Below are 23173 nucleotides of genomic sequence, written 5' to 3'. Positions count from 1 at the left end.
TGTAATGTGCCCAAAAATGGTACCAATAAAAATGTAAACGTGCAAAAAACAAGACATCACATGACTTTGTGGGCCATATTATGGAAAAACTATAGCTCTCAAAATGTGGTGATGCAAAAACAAATTTTTGCAATAAAAAGCGTATTTTAATGTGTGACAGCAGCCAAACATAAAAACTCAATATATGTCTGGTATAGCTGTAATCGCACCGACCCGAAAAATAAAGTAGCCTTATACCGCACAAGGAACAGCGTAAAAAATAAATAAAACCAATTCTTCACATGATGTTGATGTTTTCATTCTGCCTCCCAAAGATCGCAGTAAGGCTCGGCGCACATTTATCCTGCGCTCTGCGCTGAGCTCTTACATCGGGGTTTCCGTGTAAATCTCTGAATTACCAGAATCAGATGGAACCCCTGGCAGAAGATTCCCCATAAAGAGGCAGATGGAGGCACTGTGAACGCCGTCTGACCTGTGATCCGGCGGCGTCCGTCTTTTTAGGATTGCATAAAAGTGCCGTCGGCCACAGTTTTGTGCACTTCTGAAAAGAAGGACACCGCTTAACAGAGACCAGACAGAGTCCAGAGTAACTCTGCTGCCTCATCATAATTAATGAATCCCTCGGGGGTTTCATCTGAATCAAGTCACTCAGATATTTAGATGGAAACTCCAAAGTACTCAGCGCAGAGTGCTGGATAAATGTTATCCCAAACATTTTGTAAAATGTTCCCAAAAAAAGCTTCAACTCAATCCACAAAAAAAGCAAGCCCTCACTCAGGTCATCTGTTAACGGAAATATAGGGGGCTTCCACGCTACTGGTAGCACAAAGGCTCTGGAAAACTGAAATAGTTCCTCACCCCCCCCCCCCCCCCCCCAAAGAAATTCAGCATATTCTGTACAGAATTAAAATGCCTCCCTCACTTCTGAGCCCCACAGTGTACCTAAACCACATATTGCGTCATTTCTGAAGCAATATGGTTTGAGACCCTGATTGTATAATTATACAAAGTGTTTTTTTTTATATATTTTTTTCATTCAAATATTTATTTAGAGATGCGTTCTTTTGATTTTTTTTTTTTTATATATTTTTTTTTTCTTTATATTTTAACTATTATTTTAAAAAAAGTACTAACTTTTTTACTTTGTCCCACTATGTGACTATCATTTTTTGCTGGCTAATCTCTTCTACAGCATGGGGATGCAGCAGTATGTCAACTGTCAGCTCTGCACTGATAGACAAACTTGCTCATCATGTACTGGACATGATCAGCAAGTTTCCTAGCTCTGGTGACCCGGATGTCGCCATGATAACACCGAGTCACCATGGCAACGACCGAGACCCTGAGTCATGCCGCGTGGTCTCCTATCCAAAGGCAGAGAGGCTTCCAGTCCTCTGCTGGCTCCCGGAATGCTGCGATCCATGTTCGATCACAGCATTTCAGGGGTTAAATTGCCACGAGCGGTCTGTGACCGCTCTTGGCACTTGTTGCCGGGTGTCAGCTGTCAATCAGCTGACACCTGGCAGCGATCGCCCACACACCCACCATGTGTGCGGGAGATAGTGCAGACATAATGATCCATCACTGGTCAAATAAACCCAGGGCACGTGGACAAATTATTACCGTATTTTTCGGACTATAAGGCTACTTTCACACTAGCGTTAACTGCAATACGTCGCAAATGCGTCGTTTTGCCGAAAATACGCATCCAGCAAAAGTTCTTGCTGGATACGTTTTTTCGTCATAGACTAACATTAGCGACGCATTTGCGACGCATTGCCAAACGTCGCGTCCGTTTTGCGACGCTTGGGCGTGTGTTAGCGGACCGTCGGGAGAAAAAAACCTTACATGTAACGTTTTTTGCTCCCGACGGTCCGCTTTTTCCGACCGCGCATGCGCGGCCGGAACTCCGCCCCCACCTTCCCGCACTTCCCCGCACCTCACAATGGGGCAGCGGATGCGTTGGAAAAATACATCCGCTGCCCCCGTTGTGCGGCGGAGACCACGCTAGCGTCGGGAACGTCGGCCCGACGCACAGCGACGGGTCTTTCCCGACGCTAGTGTGAAAGTAGCCTAAGACGCACCGGACTATAAGGCGCACCCAGGTTTTAGAGGTGGAAAATAGGGAAAAAAATATTTGAAGCAAAAAAAAGTGGTAAAATATTTAATAACATAAATAACATACTATTATATGTGGTGTTATTATATATAATAGTATGTTATTATGTTGGAAGCTGCGGGACCAGTGTGGTGTCTGTGAAGTACGATATGAAGACGCTGGAGGGTGAGTGTATGGGCTCATTTCCACATGCGAGGCACACGTCCGTATCTCACATGTGGAAACCAAGCTCTGGCGCCGGCACTTTGGAGCGGAGCTGTGCAGCTCCATGTGTTCCTATGCGGCCGCACGCTCCGCTCTGGAGTGCCGGCTCCACAGCTTGGTTTCCACATGCGAGATACGGACGTGTGCCTCGCATGTGGAAATGAGCCCTAAGAATGGGGGCACAGGGCTTATAGTGAAAGCACCACTCCAGCACTGCAAAATAACACTGGAGTGCTGCTTTAAAATCCCATGGGAGAACTATAACTCCCAGCATGTCCTGCAGATCCTATGACATGCTGGGAGTTATAGTTCACCAAAGGAGCGGCAGAGTGCTTTATTGTGTTTTGTAAAGACTGACCTCTTAATTGTGGCAGCCAGCCAGCCTGTGGTGAGGTAAAAGCTGGAGCATCCCATGGCTGCACACACAGAGCCCTCCCTGTTGTTGTTGCCTTTCCACAGCGCAGGACATAAGAGGAAGCTGCAGATTCTAGGTGGGAGTCTGAAGGACCTGTGATGATGTCAGAAGAGGGAGGGCTCTGAGCTGCCATGTGATGCTCCAGCCCGCCTACTTCTGACATCACACAGGTCCTCCCTGTGCACCAGACAGCTCAGCGTCCAGCACAGGCAGGTAGACAGCGATCTCCTGGCCCCTGCTGCTGCTGCTGCCTCCTCCCCCGGACACACAGATTCTCCCTGGAATCAGTGCTGGGGAAACTGTGTGTCCCTGCTTAAGTGCAGCATTCATTTGCTGCTCCCGGCTCACGGCTCAGCTGATCGGTAGGCGGGGAGCAGCTAATAAATATTCACTGCACTTAATCAGCGGGGCCATGTGCTTTCCCCAGCAGCTGATTCCGGCAGCGGGGACATCCTGAAGTGGGATAACAGTGCGATCCCACTCGCTGCTGCCCCCCTCCCCACATGATATATCCGTACTATAAGACGCACCCACACTTTCCTCCCAAATTTGGAGGAAAAAAAGTGCGTCTTATAGTCCGAAAAATACGGTACTTCTGATGTCAGAAAGGGGTTTATACCTAAATATTTGAATTCAGAAACTACTTGTAAGCCAGAATCTGAATTTGAAGGTAGGTTATCATAATTTTCTAATGGGAGTAAGACTGATTTGTTAATTTCGGCGACAGGTTCAATAACCAATGACATATGGATTATTTAATATATCTGATCTTATGCATAAAAGCCAGGGAAGGTGCAACCTGTGAATAACCATAAATTGGATAATTCTCTCATATGACGTAGAGAAGAACATTAGCAGAATTTACAATTATGTCTCATTGTTTAAGGTGAATCCAAGATCTGATTCCCAGAATTTATTATCTTCTGAAAGTCAATTAATCAAATGTTTTATAGGGAACTAATTCCGCCTTTACAGATTTGATTTGACAGTAAATAATCCATGAAAGGATAATTTTCCCCAAAATGAAAAGTTGGAATGAAGACTGAATAGAACGTCTTATCTGCAAATATGGAGAGAAATCTGAATCCTCAATCCTACTTGTATAACAAATCTCTCTTCTAATATCTGTGACAATAATTATTCCTTTTTTTATTCAAAGTTCGGCACTGTAAGAAATGAGGGAGATTAGTATTATCCCACAGTGGGAACTTGTATGTCGGGCAGCCCACCCACAGGAGATTTTCCTTAAATGTCTCACATAATAAAGCATAGAGTGGATATAATAAAACGTAACTTTTAATGAATCTAAAGAAACATAAAAAATAGTCACCCAAGTGAAAACACAAATAAAGGTAACGTCTCAGCCATATAACAAATGGTAACAGAGACCGGTAACCTTTTATAGGATTAAAAGATTCCGACTGCGTTACTATTTACGGAATCAAAAAAACTATGGTGTAATATTTATACAGACACTGTAAACAGAGTACACGAGTAAAACAGTGTCAATTTATATACACACATAGCCGCATATGAGAACAATTGATTGACTACCTTCAACCATAGCAAAAAATGTAAGGCTGTTCATAATAGAAAAAGGTAAAAAAGTGGAACAGTCTCACCAATTTCGTGGGCATCAGAGCACCGGATATTTCCTGGTCAGGCGATAGTCCGGAAAAAGGAAGAGATGACAGTCCCTATGTCAATCCCTATAGGGCTACCGTTAGGCTATCCCCAAAACTCCTGCCCTTACAAGGGCAGTCCACAACTACCCCTGCACACACATGCCCTGCACTCTCCCTATAGTGTCGTCCCGACGCGTTTCCTCCAAGCTATTTCATCAGGGGACTTGCTTGTGTTTAGGAGAAAGGTGCTAAAGTGCTAAGTGCTGAGTAAAGGAGGGACACAAAGTCCTGCCACCCGCTATGCTGTCCTGCAGAGAGTGGTGAAGGCGTAGGGCTGGTGTTAAATAGGATGCGGGGTGAGAAAAAACACACCCGCATACCATTAGTAATTAGAAATCACATGACCTATGTGGCAACAAACGCGACACAGCGCTCTGTATACTATAGACAAAGAAAAAGCATAATCCTGTAAGTGTATTAAAATGAGACAACAGGGTAGAACTCACGTGTCAGTATGTTAAACGCCGAGAGCTGAGCGGTGAGGGCACTTCCGGACATGCGCACTCAATATCAGAAGGTACCGCTGCCTAGCAACTATACATCAGGCTGTAAGCCAGAGATGTAGCAGTGTATCGCAGATCGGTACCAACGGTGAGAGCGGTTAGCATCAGAGAAGGATAAAGAAACCTATCCCCACACAAAAATAAGACGGATATGTAAATACTACACACATGTCAATAAGACGCAAACCGGAAGTAAGCGTAACTAGGTTACCTAGACGCTAAATAGAAGAGCACATGTCATGCGCAAACAGGACATAAGTCACCGCTAGCCAACAACATAATCTAAAATGTAAATACATAACCTAGACTATGTGGAGCACGAAATGATTATAAATGAGTCGTATAGTAAGTGTCAGAGACAAATTCTAACAACAACAAAAACGCTAATATTTTTAGAATAGCATGAGTGAGCGTCTAGACTCTAGTAAAGAAAAATACAAACGGCGGAGACAACCACCACACTGGATAGACCGGTCATATGAAGACAACGTTTGCTAAACTAGCATATGTTATATGCTTATTATAATTGCGAATCCCATAATTAATGGGTGACGAAGATAATAAAAAGAGATTTAGGCATAATTGATAACTGTGTACTAACAAAGGACGGCTAAACAGAAGGAAGCAGAGGGGAGTCACTCAAATGAAGCAACTATAATTAATTTGATCATTAAGTCCATGTGGACTCACGGTGTTTAAATAAAAAGTCCACTTGGCCTCCCGCTGGAGAAGCAATTGATCCCAATTGCCCCCCCTTAAATGTCTCACAAAATTTAGTTCTAAAAAAAAGGACAGCAATTGATACATAAAGATCTGATATATTTATTTATTTTTTTACCTACAAGAGCCTGAAAGATATTTTCTCTGTTAAGAATTCTACAAATGTCCATTATATAAGAACTTGAACTGGAGCCGTGCATGGTTGAGTCTGAGAGGGCAGAAAATAAGTCCCTCTTTATTAGAAGAGTAAATTAAGTTAACCCTTTTAGGACCAGAGTATTTCTCTATTTTACACTTTTAATTATTCCTTGTCTTTTTCCAAGAGCCATAACTGTTTTTTTCTGTCAACATAGATGTCTTGGCGTTTTTGTTTTTGTGGGACAAGTTGTAGTTTTAAATTACACTGTTCAGTTTGCCATAGAATGTACTGAAAACGGGAAAAAATCTAAGTGGGAAGAAATTGTGAAAAAATGCAATTCTGCCATTGTGTTTTTTTTTATCCATTTTAAGTCATGAAACAAAAAATTCTGAATTGCAAGAAAAATTTTTTTCCCCTTTGTGTTGGCATTTTCCAAGACCCATTTAAGGTAAGTTTTTATTGGTTTCATTTTGGCCTACATAACATTTTTTGCTGTTGTATTATTCCAGTATCTGGGAGGCAGACCGAACATCATCCTCTTCATGCTCTGAGGTCTAAAGTTTGATTGTCAACTGGTTTAGTCTTAGTAAATAATTGAATTTTTCTAAATAACGTGCAATTTTTATGTGTATTTTATAAATGTTATACACATATATTTTTTAAGGATATTTTATTCAAAAATAATTTTTATTATTGGCAGATGACTGTTCCAGGAGATCACAGGGAAAAGTGGCATCTGTAATTTCTAAATCAGATGACCTTGCTCTCACACAAGATATAATTGAAGTGAATATCATTACTCCAGGTGTTCCATCATCCCTTGACAGCAAAGATCTATCATCTGATCCTTTTAAACAGGTCCTAACTTGTAATTCATCACCGACTATTAAGAAAAATAAAAGTCACAAAAGAGACTTTGAAAATCGAACTGATCTTAAAGCAAAAAAGCCATTTTCAAGTGCAAAATCTAGAAAACGTTTTTCCCTCAAAATGTCTTTTGCTACTCAGAAACAAATTGCCACAAAGGAAAAAAGATTTTCTTGTGCAGAGTGTGGGAAATATTTTAACCACAAATCAGAACTTGTTAGACATGAGAGAGTTCACACAGGTGAGAAGCCATATTCATGTTCAGTATGTGGGAAACATTATACAACTAAATCATATCTTGTTATACACCAAAAATCACACACAGGAGAGAAGGCCTTTTCTTGTTCAGAATGTGGGAAATGTTTTAATTTAAAATTAGCTTTAGTTATCCATCAAAAAATTCACACAGGGGAGAAGCCATATTCATGTTCAGAATGTGGTAAATGTTTTGCAGATAAATCAAATTTTGTTAGACATCAGAAACTTCACACAGGTGAGAAGCCATATTCATGTTCAGAATGTGGGAAATGTTTTGTAGGGAAATCAAGTTTTGTTAAACACCAGAGAACTCACACACAAGAGAAGCCCTTCTCATGTTCAGAATGTGGGCAATCTTTTGCAAGGAAATCAAGTTTTGTTAAACACCAGAGAACTCACACAGGAGAGAAGCCTTTCTCATGTTCAGAATGTGGGAAATGTTTTGTAGGGAAATCAAGTTTTGTTAAACACCAGAGAACTCACACAGGGGAGAAACCTTTTTCATGTTCAGAATGTGGGACAAGTTTTAATAGCAAATCAGGTTTAGTTGTCCATCAGAGAATTCACACAGGAGAGAAACCTTTTTCATGTGCAGAATGTGGAAAATGTTTTGCAGCTAAATCAACTTTTGTTAAACACCAGAGAACTCATACAGGGGAGAAACCTTTTTCATGTTCTGAATGTGGGAAACGCTTTAATCATAAATCATATTTAGTTGTTCATCTGAGAACTCACACAGGGGAGAAGAAATATTCATGTTCAGAATGTGGGAAATATTTTGCAGATAAATCAAGTCTTGTTAGACACCAGAGAATTCACACAGGGGAGAAGCCATATTTATGTTCAGAATGTGGGAAATGTTTTAATCGGAAATCAGATTTAGTTACCCATCAGAGAACTCACACAGGTGAGAAACCTTTTTTATGTTCAAAATGTGGGAAATTTTTTTCAGTGAAATCACGTCTTGTTAGACATCAGAGAACTCATATTGGAAGAAATCATATTTTTTAACAAACTGTACAAGACAACACATAACAGACAGTCTATGTAATGACAAATAAGTAAATGATAAAGAAACGCAAGTTAGAACTTATATTAGAATTAAAATATGTAGTTCCTTATAGACATCACTTATCTAACAAGCAATAAAACATGAGCATTAAATATTTCACATTGTTGCATATTTATATAATCACGATATGGACAAGAGCATTGCAACCCCCTCCCAACACATCACCCCAAAAATACCCAACATTTCTTCCTCTTTTTTTTCCCCCAATATCGGTGATCTGCCATTCATTACAGTTTATTTAAATCCACAGTCTCCATGCCTGAAGAAATGTCTTTAATTTATGTATATTACAGTAATAAACATGTTGATGTTGTAAGTTACTATTCACATGTACGATACATTCTTTCTTTGTAGGAACATCTGATGGCATCCATATTTATAAAAGCAGTTTCTGGGCTAAATATAATAGTTTTTCACCATCATTAGGAACTGATTCCCTTTTCTATTCCCCAATACACATAAGTGTAAAGTGTAAAGTCTTCCTTAATTGTCTCAGTATCCGGCCCCCCAAAATGTAAACTTTATAATATAACATACGATGGGTTAATCTGACACTTAGGACACTGGGGGTCCCTTTTGTTAGTCATCTTTGACAAAACCTCTGGTGTTAAATAAATCTTATGTACAATGAACAATTTGAAGATTATAACCTTTTGTCTTTTTGTAAAACAAAGTCTAAGGCCCCAATTCATTAAGACTGATGTTTCATACAGCAGCCTTAATGAGGAAGGTGCAGCAATAAGATGTGCCAAATTCATTAAGAGATGCCACTTAATAAATTTGGTGAATCTTATTAGTAGCTTTTGCCTCATCAGAAACAGTTCTCCAGATAGGGACTGGAGTAACAGAGTAAGAAACAAGAAGCAATCAGATATATTTTATTACAGGGTTTTTTTTAAGAGCAATAGCAAAATGTCTGCCTCTTTTTCTCTCCTAATCCAAAATGGTAGGGTAAGAATATTGCTACAGAGTGAAAAAGAGAGTAATGCACATCAACACTGCAATCTCCAGATAACAGCAACTTAGTAGGATGGAGAGGGAAACATCCAACCATGGATCTTATAACACTCCCCAAGGCAGGTAGAAAAGGAGACACAGGTATTGTCTGCTAAGACCGACAGCTGGGTTAGTTCAGCAGAGAGGTGTAATCCTAAAGCTGAACTAAGGTGTGTTTGTTGCTGAAAGAGTTTAAAACTGCTTGAGCTGCTACAGCCTGGAATACCAATATTGGAGAGGCTGCTACATTTACTGTGTTTCATTGTGCCTGAAAAAAGGATTGTTTGTTATTCATTTGTACTGGAGAAAGGTTGTTGTCGTTTTGAAGCTGTAAAGATTATGATGGACAATAAACTCTATGCTGTTTTTTGATATAAAAACCCTGGACCTGTGCGTATCCAAGCAGCTACCAGAGAGCTAAACCACTACAATTGGTGTTTAAATGTGGGCATGAAGTCGTAAAGAGCACAGGTGATTACAGTTTAAAGACTGAATGTCCTGGGTAAAGGCACCTACAGTCTGAAAGCATGGAAAGCTTGTTAAGCAACTGGTCTAGGCCAATCTGCAGCAGCAGGACTTGCAGCAGCAGGTCCAATAAGAAGCCAACAAACTCCTGATCTAACAGTTGCAAAAACTTTCAGCAGAAGCAACAGTTTCAGCAGCAGATGGGTCTCTTGGCAGAAACTGTCCTGGTCGAGGAGACAGCACCTCCTGCCAGCCAAAGTGATGGTAACTGTGTGAGGCAAAGGACTCTGGAGGATGATGCCTAGGCTTTCCTGACTGTCTTTGAGAGGGCGACATACAGGGACAAAATGTCGCCAGAGCAATGAGCAGAGGTCCTATCTCCAAAGCTTACTGGGGAAACACAGAGCGAATACTGCGACCTTGACCTGCAGGATGTCAAGGAGTATAGCAAGCTGAAGGTGGAGATTATGAAACGTTTGGGTGTAACCCTAGCAGTCAGGGTGCAACTGCTGAACCACTGACGCAACCATAAGGACAAGACTCCCAGGCCCAAGATGTTCGAACTTCTACACCTAGTGAAAAAATGGCTACAGCCTGAAACTTGCTTTAAGGCATAGTTGGTGGAGAGAATGGTGAAGCACCAATTTATATACTCATTTCCTAGGTCTGTACAATGCAGTGTTGCCCAGGGAGATTCACAGAATGCAGATGACTTTGTGAGCCTTGTGGAAAGATACCTGGCTGTTTAGAACTCCCTGGGCAGTTAAGGGTGCCTAAAGTCATCTTACTGGAGTACTCGAAGAGTAGCTTTTATCCAAAAGGGGCCTAAATCTTGGAGGGTGCCCAAAGACCCAGGAGCATATAACACAGAGCCGGAATAAGTGGACGTTGAGTCCGCTGGCCCTTGAGGAATGAATCATAAACAATTTAATGGAAAGTGGTTTTCTTGTCAACGCATTTCAAAGTCAAATCCGACGCCTTCCTCTGGACAGCAATATGTGAAAGTCAACTCGTTAAAGACAGCTGTCTTACATAGTCAACTTTTGATCAGGGTCATTTGGATGTTTTGGGTTGTCATTATGACTTAAAAAGAAAAAACGCAGTAGTTTTACAATGGCTTCACCCACTACTCACTAACCATGAGTAGAGAAAAAGTTTTGTGTTAGCATTCATATTCTATGAATAAAGGCTAAGAAAGCAAAAATTATGTTGGGTTATGTAAACTTTTGAGCACAACTCTAAGGGTATGTGCACACGTTCAGGATTTCTTGCAGAAAATTCCAGACAAAAAACGGACATTTCTGCCAGAAATCCGCATGCGTTTTTTTTCGCTTTTTTTTCCGCTTTTTTTTTCGCGTTTTTTTCCCAATGCATTAAATAGCGTGAAAAACGCAAAAAATCCGCAAAATTAATGAACATGCTGCTTTTTTTTACCGCAATGCATTTTTTTCGCGGAAAAAAACGCATCATATGCACAAAAATTGCGGAATGCATTCTAAATGATAGGATGCATATGTATGCATTTTTTATGTTTATATTGCGAAAAAACGCGAAAATTCCTGAACGTGTGCACATACCCTAAAAGTGAATAGATTATGTATATAAAGAATGCAGTGGTACAATGTGAATAGAGAGAACCATAGTGGCATATTCCCTTGGATTATGTCATCATCTCTAACTAGGTCAGTTGGTGAGCCAGGGGAAACTGAGCTACACATCTCACTGCAATTTTGCACAAAATTAAGTGGCATGATTCCTATATTTTTCTAACAATAGATGTATCCGCCTTATACTCCAATATTGAACATGAGATCTGGCTGATGTATTGATGGGCTGATGAAAAATGCACCTGCCACTTTCCAGCGAATGGTCAACTAGCTACTCGAGGGACTAGAAGGTTTGCTGTCGCTTGCTTGGATGACATTGCTGTCTTCAGTCTCACCTGGAAGAGGGACGTGTTGCAGGTGCTTAGGTGGATCCATGGCACTGGTTTGACCATTAAGCTGGAAAAATGCTAGAGTGGCATGACAGAGGTGCAGTACTTTGGTCACAGAGTGGGTGGCAGACCCCTAAAGCGAGAGCTCGGGAAGGTAGATACTATCACCTTGTAGTGTGAATATAAAAATGGATATTTTGAGTCCATATTGAAATATACAGAATTCATTCAGACCCTTACAGAGCAGCTTTGCAGGTCATACATTTACAGACAGACAATGCTCACAGTGACACAATCTTGAGAAATGTGTACTCATTATCTGAAAGCCTTCACCTCACAAATAGATCTATGTTTGTTTGTTTGTTTTTGTAAAACATGAATGTTTATTTAACCTGTTTGTGGTGGTTTCATCCAATCCATGTGGGCTTTTATATTCAAGGTTTATGGCCCAACGTCTGATGTTTGACTGGTATCTCTGCTTCATCTTATCTTGAAAGCTGGCCACTGGATGGGTATGGTGAAATCGGAGTTAATACATAGTGTATGTCACGATAATGTAAAAATGTCATATTGTGAATTTAGTTTCAGAAGGTTACATGGTTTTCCAGACCTGCTGTGGGCCATTCCGACCTCCCCTCTTCTCTCTCTGCCTGCTGCTTGTGTGTGTGTGTGAATCCTAAACCCCTCCCTGAAGAATTTTTATGGTTCTACGCGCAGGCAGAGCAGTCTCTCTTAAACTACTCATTCCCCCTCCCACATGTTACTAGTTATAACTGGTGTAGCCACCATGAGATTCTTTGTTCTATTAAAGTGACATATTCTGGCACCGATACGGGCTAGAGATATAAGAATTGTATATTCCGGATCTCCATCGATAGATCTATCACTCCCTGAAACCACTAGCAGCTAAACGCAACAAGGGAAAAGTGTGGATTTCTCAGTAAACGGTTCAGGTAATTGCTCCGTGTTTACACTTAAAAAAATCACCCCGACATGGCGCACCTCGTGATCCGGGTGTATTCCGGATATGAGATTCCTACAGTGAGCTAGGCATAGAAAATAGTTAACAAACACTGACAAAAAGATCATACTAGGTCCAAGAAGTATCAAACTGTTAACAACTTTATTATTAAAATCATCAGACACTGGTGAAGAAAATGAAGTATAGAGCTTGAAACAATGCTGTGCAAAAACAGGAGGAGAGTGCTCAGGAAATCTAATTATCAATAGACACAATCTATAGTCTCTCATAAGTGTCACAATGTGGACATATTTGCTATACAGTCTATGGTGACCAATAGGTATCACAACCTGGACATGTCCATATAAAAATCTGGAGAGACATAATCAACACGGTTATATAATTACCTCAACTTAGTGGATAGCAAAATTCACCATCATATCTCCTTTGGCTGAAAACGCCCTGGGGTATCTAATATCGGAATGGCATAATGCAAAGAATTATTTACACATCAGTGTGCAGTCAAGATGTCCTGGGGACGCGCCTCCGCCCCAACACGCGTTTGTCCACATTGTGACACTTATGAGATACTATAGATTGTGTCCATTGATAATTAGATTTCCTGGGCTCTCTCCTACTTTTGCACAGCATTCTTTCAAGTACGGCTCTGTACTTCATTTTCTTCACCTGTGTCTGATGATTTTAATAATAAAGTTGTTAACAGTTTGATACTTTTTGGACCAAGTATCATCCTTTTTTCAGTGTTTGTTATATATTACGATGATAGGTCAGATTGTCCTTTTCTATATGGGTACTGGCTATTAAATTAATTGTGTGTACCATGCAGAAACGCCATATAGGTGGTTATAGAAAATAGTTTTCCTAAGCCTAAGTAAAGGGGAGGTTTCAGCCCCTAAGTGATGTCACCGCAGGGGGGGGTGCCTGGGTTTTAGGCTAAGAAACAAGTAGTGAAGTGAACAGTCTTCTGGAGTCTTTTTGCCCGGGGTCCAGCTGCTCTACAGATGTGACATGCATCTTGATGTATCTCCTGAGCACATGGGCAAACAGGAGATGAAATGATCTGAACCCTATGTAAGTGTTTTTTCAATTTTAATCCTTCTTTTATTTGTAATTGTAATGTACACAAGCGTCTGCTTCCTGACACTTACTGAGCGCCGGCCCTAAAGTGAAAGTGAAAGCACAGCGGTGACGTCACCGCTGTGCTTTTAGGGCCGGAGCTCAGTCAGTGTCAGGAAGCAGACGCTGGGGGACGCGCAGGTGAGTATGTACTGTTTGTTTTTTTTACTTTTACGCTGGTAACCAGGGTAAACATCGGGTTACTAAGCGCGGCCCTGCGCTTAGCAACCCGATGTTTACCCTGGTTACCCGGGGACTTCGGCATCGTTGGTCGCTGGAGAGCGGTCTGTGTGACAGCTCCCCAGCGATCAAACAGCGACGCTGCAGCGATCAGCATCGTTGTCGCTATCGCTGCAGCGTCGCTTCGTGTGAAGGTACCTTTACACTTTAGTCTGCACTGCAATCACAGCTATGCCTGCTGTGACTGCAATGCTCTCATGGCCTCAATACATCTCCGTGTGCATCCCGGGGGGAACATACAGTGACCCTCAAATGTAACACCAGTCACTGCCTCACAGTACTTAATCATTATATGTATTTAATCTTTATATATACTTAACCTTTGTATGTTAAAATATACAGTACAGTAAGTGTACGCTGTTAGGAGTCGAGTTCCCGCCACTGCACAGGGGGAATCTCAAACCATGTCTGCTGCGGTCTCTCATTCTGCATCAGCCACAGTGGAGCCTGCTCAGCGGAGACGTCGGTCCCAGCGTCTCGCTCAGTCTGATTCTGTGCAAAGGGTCACTGCCTTTCCAGGCTCTGCCATTATAGCTTGTACTGATCAGCAGTGAGCAGACGTCTCTGGGACTAAGTCCTGCTTTTTCCCTTCTGAGCATGCCCAAAGGAAGACCACTCAGTGGAGGTCTGGGGTCACATGCTCAGGTACTGCAGCAGCTCCTATTGGAAGTCCTGAAGTTGGTCAGTTACTGTAGCAGTTCTCATTGGTCCTCTAGGAAGGTCCTGAACTCACTGCAGCTATAAAAGGTTCGCATGGCCATGCGCTAGCATACACTTGTTTATTGTCAGTGAAAGTCGCTCTTTAATCATCCCCTACCTTGTGTTTGAATGCTCGCGTAAGGAGGATGATTGTAATCTAGTGCCCGACTTGTTACCAACACAAGTACACAAACAGTGTCTATTATTGTGACCGCCAGTGCGGCGCTATCAGCGCTCTCCAAACCCAAGTCTGGGTGGTTAGTGGCACCGCATGCACTCTCGTGCTACTTTATTATTATTTTTGTTACGTGCAGTACTGTGGCCCTGTGACGCAACAGGGTTTGCTTCTTTCACACAGGGTGAAGCTAACCCGTGTGTATCCTCATTGTACCGCCATATAGTCCGTCATTGCTTAGCAGCAGGTTCCATTTCCAGGACGTCCCCCTGACAGCACGCTGGAGGACGTCCTCCTCCTCCTTGCTGGGACAGGAAACAACACGAGAGGTTAAAAGGTCCCACTCCGCCCCCTTTCCTTTAGTGTTTTTTCCTGTCCCTGCATGGAGGGACACACGAGAGATCAAGCTTACCGGAGGGCTCAGGGGGATCGTGCGGCTGGTCCAAAATCCTTCCCCCTCGTCGGTAGCCCAGGGCACATACTCCCCGGGTGGGAGTCCCTGCGTCCAGAGACCAGTCGAGCGGACGCGCTCCTGGGTGAGCCGCTTCCTCCCAGGGGGAGGCTCTCGGCTCAGGCGCCAGGAAGGACAAGAGGCGCCGGCGCCAGGATGGGCGCAGAGGTCCGCATGCTCTTATACGAGCAGGCAGGGGCAGCAGAAACCTCCCGGCTTCAGCGTGCGTTCCACTGCGTGGAACGCGGAAGTAAGTAATATAGCGCTTCCTGTGACGTCAGCGGCAGCAGAGCGGGTACATTCGGCGGCAAGGTATGCGTTCCACAGGGTGGAACGCTAAAGCGTATATAAAAAGGCGCCAGATTTAAAAATAGGCGCCGGCGTTCTACAAGTTGAAGTGAGCTTCACATTAACCAGGACGCAGGTGCATGCAAGTGAAACAGCCGGAGAGGAGGTCTGCAATGCCAGAGACAAGGGGTAAGTGCAGCAGTGCTGCAAAATCCCTATATACATATATCTACCAGGAGATGTTCTATTTATATGATATATATTTATATTTAAACAGAGGATGTGGATCCCAGGAGTGAGGAGACTGGGGTAAGTGCGCATAGCGCATATTACCTTTCTCACTTATTCCTAAGTCACTAAGATGTGCTCATTCTTATACTTAGGATAAGGAGACTCAACAGACATCCCTGTCAGTGGCAAAAAAGTCAAGCAAAGCACTGACAAAGTCCAGACGATGTTCCATATGTAATGCTAAATTACCAGAGGCACATAAAAAGGAATTATGCGAGTCCTGCATTTCCAGAGTTGTAAGAGAAGAACAACCATCATTACTATCTGAAATGAGGTCTTTAATCCGTGAAGAGGTACAAAATTCATTGGCTTCCATGACACAGCGGTACCCCTCCAGCCCAGGTCGGAGCCGTAAAAGGCCACGGTTGGATCTGGACCAAGATGATGATGAAGTGCTTTCTAAAGAAGAATCTGATGGTAGAAGTTCGGATCAAGAAGAAGGAGAGCTACCATTAGAGGAACAGGATCAAGGAAGAAAATTTCTATTCCATGTGGAAGAGACGGAAGATCTAGTGCAGGCGGTGAGAAATACAATGCAGATGAAAGAAGAACCGCGGCCGAAATCCAGACAAGATTTGATGTTTGGAGGACTGACATCACAAAGACAGACGGTATTCCCTGTGAGTGATCACCTCAAACAGATGATATTACAAGAATGGAAAGATGCTGAACGTAGACTGATAGTATCGCGAGAATTTAAAAGTCGTCTACCATTTGATCCAGAAGACATCAAGGCATGGGAGGAAATTCCGAAGATCGACGTGCCTATAGCCAAAGTTACTAAAAAAACGGCTATTCCATTCGAGGACTCTTCTAGTCTTAGAGACGCTATGGACCGCAAAGCAGATATTCTGTTGCGCCGTTCATGGGAGACGTCGGCAGCACTGATAAAAGCTAACATTGCAGCCACATCAGTAGCTAGATCAATGTATTTGTGGATGGGGCAGTTAGAGGAACATTTGGTGAATAAAACCCCACGGGCCGATTTAATTTCCTCCCTACCCATCATAAAATCTGCCACAGCCTTTATGGCGGACACATCAGCAGAATCTGTTAGATTTGCGGCCAGAAATAGTTCGTTATCCAATGCGACTCGTAGAGCTATATGGCTCAAATCTTGGTCAGGGGATAATGCATCAAAAAACAAATTATGTGCTATTCCCTTTTCAGGGTCCAAGGTATTTGGACAAGCATTAGACGATATTCTGGAATCCGCATCAGATAATAAAAAAGGTTTTCCTGAGGAAAAACCGAAAAAATTCCAGCCATTTCGGAAGAGACCTCCACCTCGAAGTTCCTATAAATTCAAGCAGCCAGAGTATAGAGAACAGTGGAGACCTAGCAGAGGTTCCTATAGAGGTGCCTATTCTCAGAACCGAAGGGGAAGAAACTCCCTGTTTGGGTCAAGCCCTAGATCTAGGAGACAATGACGCCATAGGTATAGGGGGCAGGCTCAGTCTCTTTCTGGACAACTGGAAAGAAGTCACAAAAAATGCCTATGTCCTAAAAATCATTTCAGAGGGTTACAGGATAGAGCTCATATCCCCAGCACCACACAGGTGTATCCCACCTACCAAGGTGGCAAAAGATTCACCAATGTTCATAGACATTCTGAAGTTGTTCAGTTCTCAAGTTATAGTGCGGGTCCCCACAACAGAAATAGCCAGAGGTCACTACTCTTCACTATTCTCAATCCCAAAGCCATCAGGGGAAACACGCACAATAATAAACTTAAAACCACTGAACGTCTATGTAAAATACAAAAGATTCAGAATGGAATCAATAAAAACAACGGTCCATCTCATAGACAAAGATGCGGTAATGTGTACGCTCGACCTAAAAAGCGCGTATCATCAGGTTCCAATCCATGCAACATCTCAGGAGCTTCTGAGGTTTTCTGTAAAGTTTCCGGACCAAACCTGCCACCTTCAATTTCAAGGTCTCCCGTTCGGTCTGGCGTCAGCACCGAGGATATTTACAAAATTGGTGGCGGAAGTGGTGGCATACTTAAGAAACGAAGGAATTACAATAATTCCTTATCTGGACGATTTTCTGCTGGTAGCCAGAACAAGAAACATCTTAATCCTACACAGAGATCGAGCCATTGCAGTCCTAAAATATCTAGGTTGGGTCGTGAATCAAGAAAAATCTCACATGAAACCCGAATCTCGGAAGGTATTTTTGGGAGTTCTTCTAGATGCCACCACAAGACAATCCTTTTTGCCAAAAGAAAAACAGGTGTCAATAAGAGCATTAATCATGGAATTCATAAAGCACCAGGTCACTATAAGATCAGCCATGAAGGTCTTAGGGAAGATGACAGCCTGTATCACTTGCGTAAGGTGGGCACAGGCTCACTCAAGATTGCTACAGGATCAGGTTCTCTCGGCATGGGATCGACGTCAGTCATCACTGGACAGAGTAATCCACCTATCAAAGGCAGTAAAAAAGTCATTGCACTGGTGGACACAATACAGCAACCTAAGAGTGGGGGTTCCATGGACCTGTACCCCATGTGTGGTGATCACTACGGATGCCAGCCAGTGGGGTTGGGGAGCCCATCTAGAAGGATCATTCGTCCAGGGCAGATGGCCAAAGGATATCAGTCGAAGATCTTCAAACTACAGAGAGCTTTACGCTATTTGGGAAGCTCTAAGAAGGAATCACTCCCGCTTAAAAAACCAACATGTGAAAATCTTAACGGACAACATGACAGCAGTATCCTTCATAAGACACCAAGGAGGTCCCAGATACAAACCACTTCAGGAATTGGCACGGAAAATATTTTTTTGGGCAGAAAACACAGTCCTGTCAATCACAGCAGTCCACTTAGAAGGATCTCAAAACGTCCTGGCCGATTATTTGAGCAGGAAAGAAGTCTGTCCCACAGAATGGGAATTAAACCAAGAAATCTTTCACCAATTATGTCATCGCTGGGGGACTCCCAGGATAGATCTATTCGCTACAAGAAAAAATTCAAAGGTGGCCAGATTCTATTCCCTCAACCCTACGGACATACCAGAAGCAGTCGACGCCTTGAGTCAAACATGGGTCGAACCACTATCCTATGCTTTTCCCCCAATAGCACTCATTCCGAGGGTCCTCAGGAAGATTCAGGAAGACCAAGCAACAGTTCTGATGATAGTACCATTCTGGCCAAAAAGGAGCTGGTTTCCGTTGTTAGGAGCCATGGCGATGGACAGTCCAGTCAGTCTTCCTCTATGGAAGGACACGATTCATCAAGGACCAGTGTTACATCAAAACCCGGAACGATTGCACCTTTCAGCATGGATCCTGAGAGGGACATCCTGAAATCGCGAGGGTTATCTGATGAAGTCATCTCAACGATCCAAGCTAGTCGTAAACCAGTAACTTCATCAATTTATTACAAAATTTGGAAGAAGTTCTGTATGACAGGTGGCAGGTCGGCCGGAATGTCAGAAAACCCGGATGTGCCCAGAGTTCTGGATTTTCTCCAATCGGGATTCAATATGGGGCTGAGACCTAGTACCCTTAAAGTACAAATTTCAGCACTTAGCACATTTCTGGATTATCCATTAGCCTCTCATCCGTGGATAATGAGATTCATAAAAGCTGTCCAGAGATTACGTCCCACAGTTAGGCAATTAACTCCCCCTTGGGATTTAAATTTAGTACTCCGAGCCCTATGTAAAGATCCGTTTACCCAGAAAGATGACATGCCCATTGCAATAAGAACTTGGAAAACAGCCTTTTTGGTAGCTATTACGACAGCCAAAAGAGTAGGGGAAATACAAGCTCTGTCAATTAGGGACCCGTACCTCCAGGTTCGTGAGGATCATATAATCCTAAAACTAGACCCATCATTTATTCCCAAAGTAGCTTCAGTACAAAACAGAAATCAGGACATAATTCTACCCTCCTTTTGCAATAAACCCTCTAATACAAAAGAACAATCTTTACATTCTCTTGATGTCAGACAGGCAGTACTAGATTATTTAGAGGCCACTAGTACTTGGAGAAAGGATCCCAATCTTTTTGTCCTGTTTGGGGGTAAAAATAAGGGTAAAAAAGCATCCAAAACATCTATAGCTAGATGGATCACTACAGTAATATCAAAAGCCTATGTGTCAGAAGGGGTAGATTGTCCTGTGGGAATAAAAGCCCATTCAACTCGGGCCATTTCAGCGTCATGGGCCGAACGGGCAGGGGCATCATTAGAACAAATTTGTAAAGCTGCGACTTGGGCCAGTGTGAACACATTCTGTAAACACTACAAATTGGATGTGTTAGCAAACCAACAAATGTCTTTTGGGAGAAAGGTTCTCCAGGCAGTTGTCCCACCCTAAAGGAGTTTCTTTGGTATTCTCCAGCGTGCTGTCAGGGGGACGTCCTGGAAAATGGGTATTATACCTACCGATAATTCGGTTTCCAGGAGTCCATCCTGACAGCACCGTTACTTCCCCCCCTTATGTATACTATGTCATATGCTGTAAATATGATTTGGTTAATAAAATTCAATTGGTATCTATCCATGGTGTGGTACTTGTCAAAACACTAAAGGAAAGGGGGCGGAGTGGGACCTTTTAACCTCTCGTGTTGTTTCCTGTCCCAGCAAGGAGGAGGAGGACGTCCTCCAGCGTGCTGTCAGGATGGACTCCTGGAAACCGAATTATCGGTAGGTATAATACCCATTTTCCGCACAGTGGACCCCGGGCTGCGAATGCACCTTATTCCTTTTCTAATTATTTGGTGCGATCCGCTAGCCCTAGCATTATACTAGCACCAGGGTCTGGCTAAGTAATGACGGACAAACAGCGATTGCAGGGGTACATCCAGCTGCTGGAGGGCAGGTTGGCGGCTCTTGAGTGTGCAGCCTCAGCGGTGGATGTTACCGCAATAGCTGTTCAGGCTGCTAGCGTGGCTGTGGCAGCTTTACCCACTGCCATCTCTGTTCCGACCTTATCTCACCTCCCGCTGCCTGAGAAATACTCTGGTGACAGTAAATCCTGTAGGGATTTCATGAGCCTGTGCAGTAAACACCTCCAGCTCCTGGATGCACGTTTTCCCACAGAACGGGCAAAGGTGGGATTCATAATTTCTTTGCTGTCGGACAGGGCATTGGAGTGGGCTACGCCGCTGTGGGAGCGCGATGATCATGTGGTGCAGAGTGCTCCTCGGTTTTTGAGCACTCTGAAACAGGCCTTTTTAGGACCCCAAGTCACCCATGATACGGCGCTCCAACTGCTGGCATTGACTCAGGGTTCGTCCATGGTCAGCCATTTTGCCGTCCAGTTCCGGACATTAGCGTCTGAGCTGGAATGGTCAGATAAAGCCCTTATCCCGGTATTTTGGAGAGGGCTGGCTGACCATGTAAAGGACGCTTTGGCCACTAAGGAGATTCCCGCCACACTGGAGGAGCTCATAGCTATGTCAACCCGTATCGACCTTCGTTTTCACGAGCGAAGGTTAGAGCGAGCCCAGTGTAGGCAGAGGTTTCGTCTGGCTCCCACCTTCGCCAAACCTCAGGAATCTCCGGTCCAGGCGTCCGAGTCACATGAGGCCATAGAGGTGTCGCGTGCGGGATCTAAGTCCTGGTCGGCTCGTGCACTTAAGGTCTGTCATGTTTGCTGGCAGTCAGGACATCTTGCCTCCAAGTGTTCTCAGCAGTCGGGGGAACGTCGGCGTCTAGTGGTAGTTGGAGGAGGTACACTAGACACATAGTCGTTTTCCTCTAAATTGTCCTTCAAGGGGACAATTACCATAGGCCCATCCACACTTATGGCAGAGCTTTGCCTGGATTCCGGGGCGGAAGGCAATTTCATGTCATCTGCTTTCGCCCAGCGTCACGCAATACCCCTGGTGATGCTTGCCAAACCTGTGACCGTTCGAGTGGTAAATGGGTCGGCACTACCCTCACAGATTACACATCAAACCATTCCTTTCACTCTTTCTATGTCTCCATTACATCAGGAGATTATCTCCCTATTAGTCATTCCTGAGGGAATTGATGTGGTTCTGTTGGGGATACCATTGCTTTGCTATCATTCTCCTCATATAGAGTGGTCCTCAGGGAAAATTTTCGGATGGAGTAAATCCTGTGAGGGTATATGTCAGAGGGAGTGCATTCAGGTTGCTACTACAGAGGTACCTGCAGATCTTTCCTCTCTCCCCAAGCACTATTGGTCCTATGCGGACGTGTTCTCCAAAAGGGGTGCGGAGACCCTTCCGCCTCAACACCCTTATGACTGTCCTATTGACCTCTTGCCTGGTGCAGAGCCTCCCCGTGGTCGAGTCTATCCGTTATCTCTTCCGGAGATGGAGGCAATGTCCCAGTACATTCAAGAGAATCTGGCAAGAGGATTCATTAGGAAGTCAGTGTCACCTGCAGGGGCTGGGTTATTCTTCGTGCAGAAGAAGAATGGAGAACTACGTCCATGCATAGACTACAGGGGTCTTAACACCATCACCGTTAAGAATAAATACCCACTACCCCTGATATCTGAGTCTTTTGATAGGCTACAGGGAGCAAGGGTATTTACTAAGTTAGATCTGTGGGGTGCTTACAACCTGATTCGCATCCGTGAGGGGGACGAATGGAAGGCTGCTTTTAACACCAGGGATGGGCACTATGAATATCTGGTGATGCCCTTCGGGCTCTGTAATGCCCCAGCCGTTTTCCAAGACTTTGTGAATGACATCTTCCGGGAGACGCTCACCACCTCGGTCGTAGTCTATCTGGATGATATTCTCATCTACTCTCCAGATATTGACTCCCATCGGAGAGATGTTCGCAAAGTCTTCAACCTCTTACGGGCAAACTCTCTACGCCAAGTGGGAGAAGTGTGTATTTGAGCAGGAGTCCTTGCCTTTCCTTGGCTATATAATCTCTGCCCAGGGATTGGCTATGGATCCTGCCAAGCTACAGGCTGTGATGGACTGGCAAGAACCCCATTCTCTTAAAGCGGTGCAGCACTTTATGGGGTTCATTAATTACTATCGCCAGTTCATCCCACACTTCTCAACTTTGGTAGCTCCCTTGGTTGCCCTCACCAAAAAGGGAGCAAATCCCAAGTTGTGGTCGGAGGAGGTCTCCAAGGCCTTTAACTCCATAAAGTCACACTTTGCTAGCACTCCCATCCTACATTGCCCCAATGTAGATAAGCCATTTATTATGGAGGTGGATGCCTCATCCGTTGGTGCTGAAGCAGTCCTCTTCCAAAAGGATGCTCAAGGTCAGAAGTATCCCTGCTTCTTCAGAGTGGAGACACCTCTTGGAGGGAGCTCGCTTTCCCTTCCAAGTGTTCACAGACCACAAGAACTTGGTGAACTTGCAGACGGCCCAGCGGCTTAATTCTCGCCAGGCTAGATGGTCCCTGTTCCATTTTACTCTCCATTTTCTCTCCGGGGAGAAGAACATTCATGCCGATGCTCTCTCGCTCCGTAGTGTCATCTGAGGAGGAGGAGTAGCCTCGGCTTATTGTCCCTTCTGAGAGCCTGAGAACTGTGGCTCCGGTTTCGCTAGAGTCTGTGTTTCCAGGCAAGACTTTCGTTCCATCTAATTTGCGACCGG

At 43.7% G+C, this 23173-nt stretch overlaps 1 protein-coding gene across 1 annotated transcript in view; it reads left to right on the top strand.

The window, feature by feature from the left end:
• LOC143768179 (uncharacterized) overlaps nucleotides 1-23173 on the top strand; it is a 134235-nt gene that overhangs the window by 74479 nt on the left and 36583 nt on the right. The window contains exon 14 of the mRNA XM_077256868.1: nucleotides 6486-7817. Within this exon, the coding sequence (XP_077112983.1) occupies nucleotides 6486-7817 (1332 nt within the window). The remainder of the gene's footprint in view (nucleotides 1-6485; nucleotides 7818-23173) is intronic.

The sequence above is a fragment of the Ranitomeya variabilis genome, chromosome 4 (assembly GCF_051348905.1).
Source record: "Ranitomeya variabilis isolate aRanVar5 chromosome 4, aRanVar5.hap1, whole genome shotgun sequence".
Lineage (NCBI taxonomy): Eukaryota > Metazoa > Chordata > Amphibia > Anura > Dendrobatidae > Ranitomeya > Ranitomeya variabilis.
The sequence above is the reverse complement of the archived record's forward strand: the minus strand, read 5'-3'. Positions and strand labels throughout refer to the sequence as shown.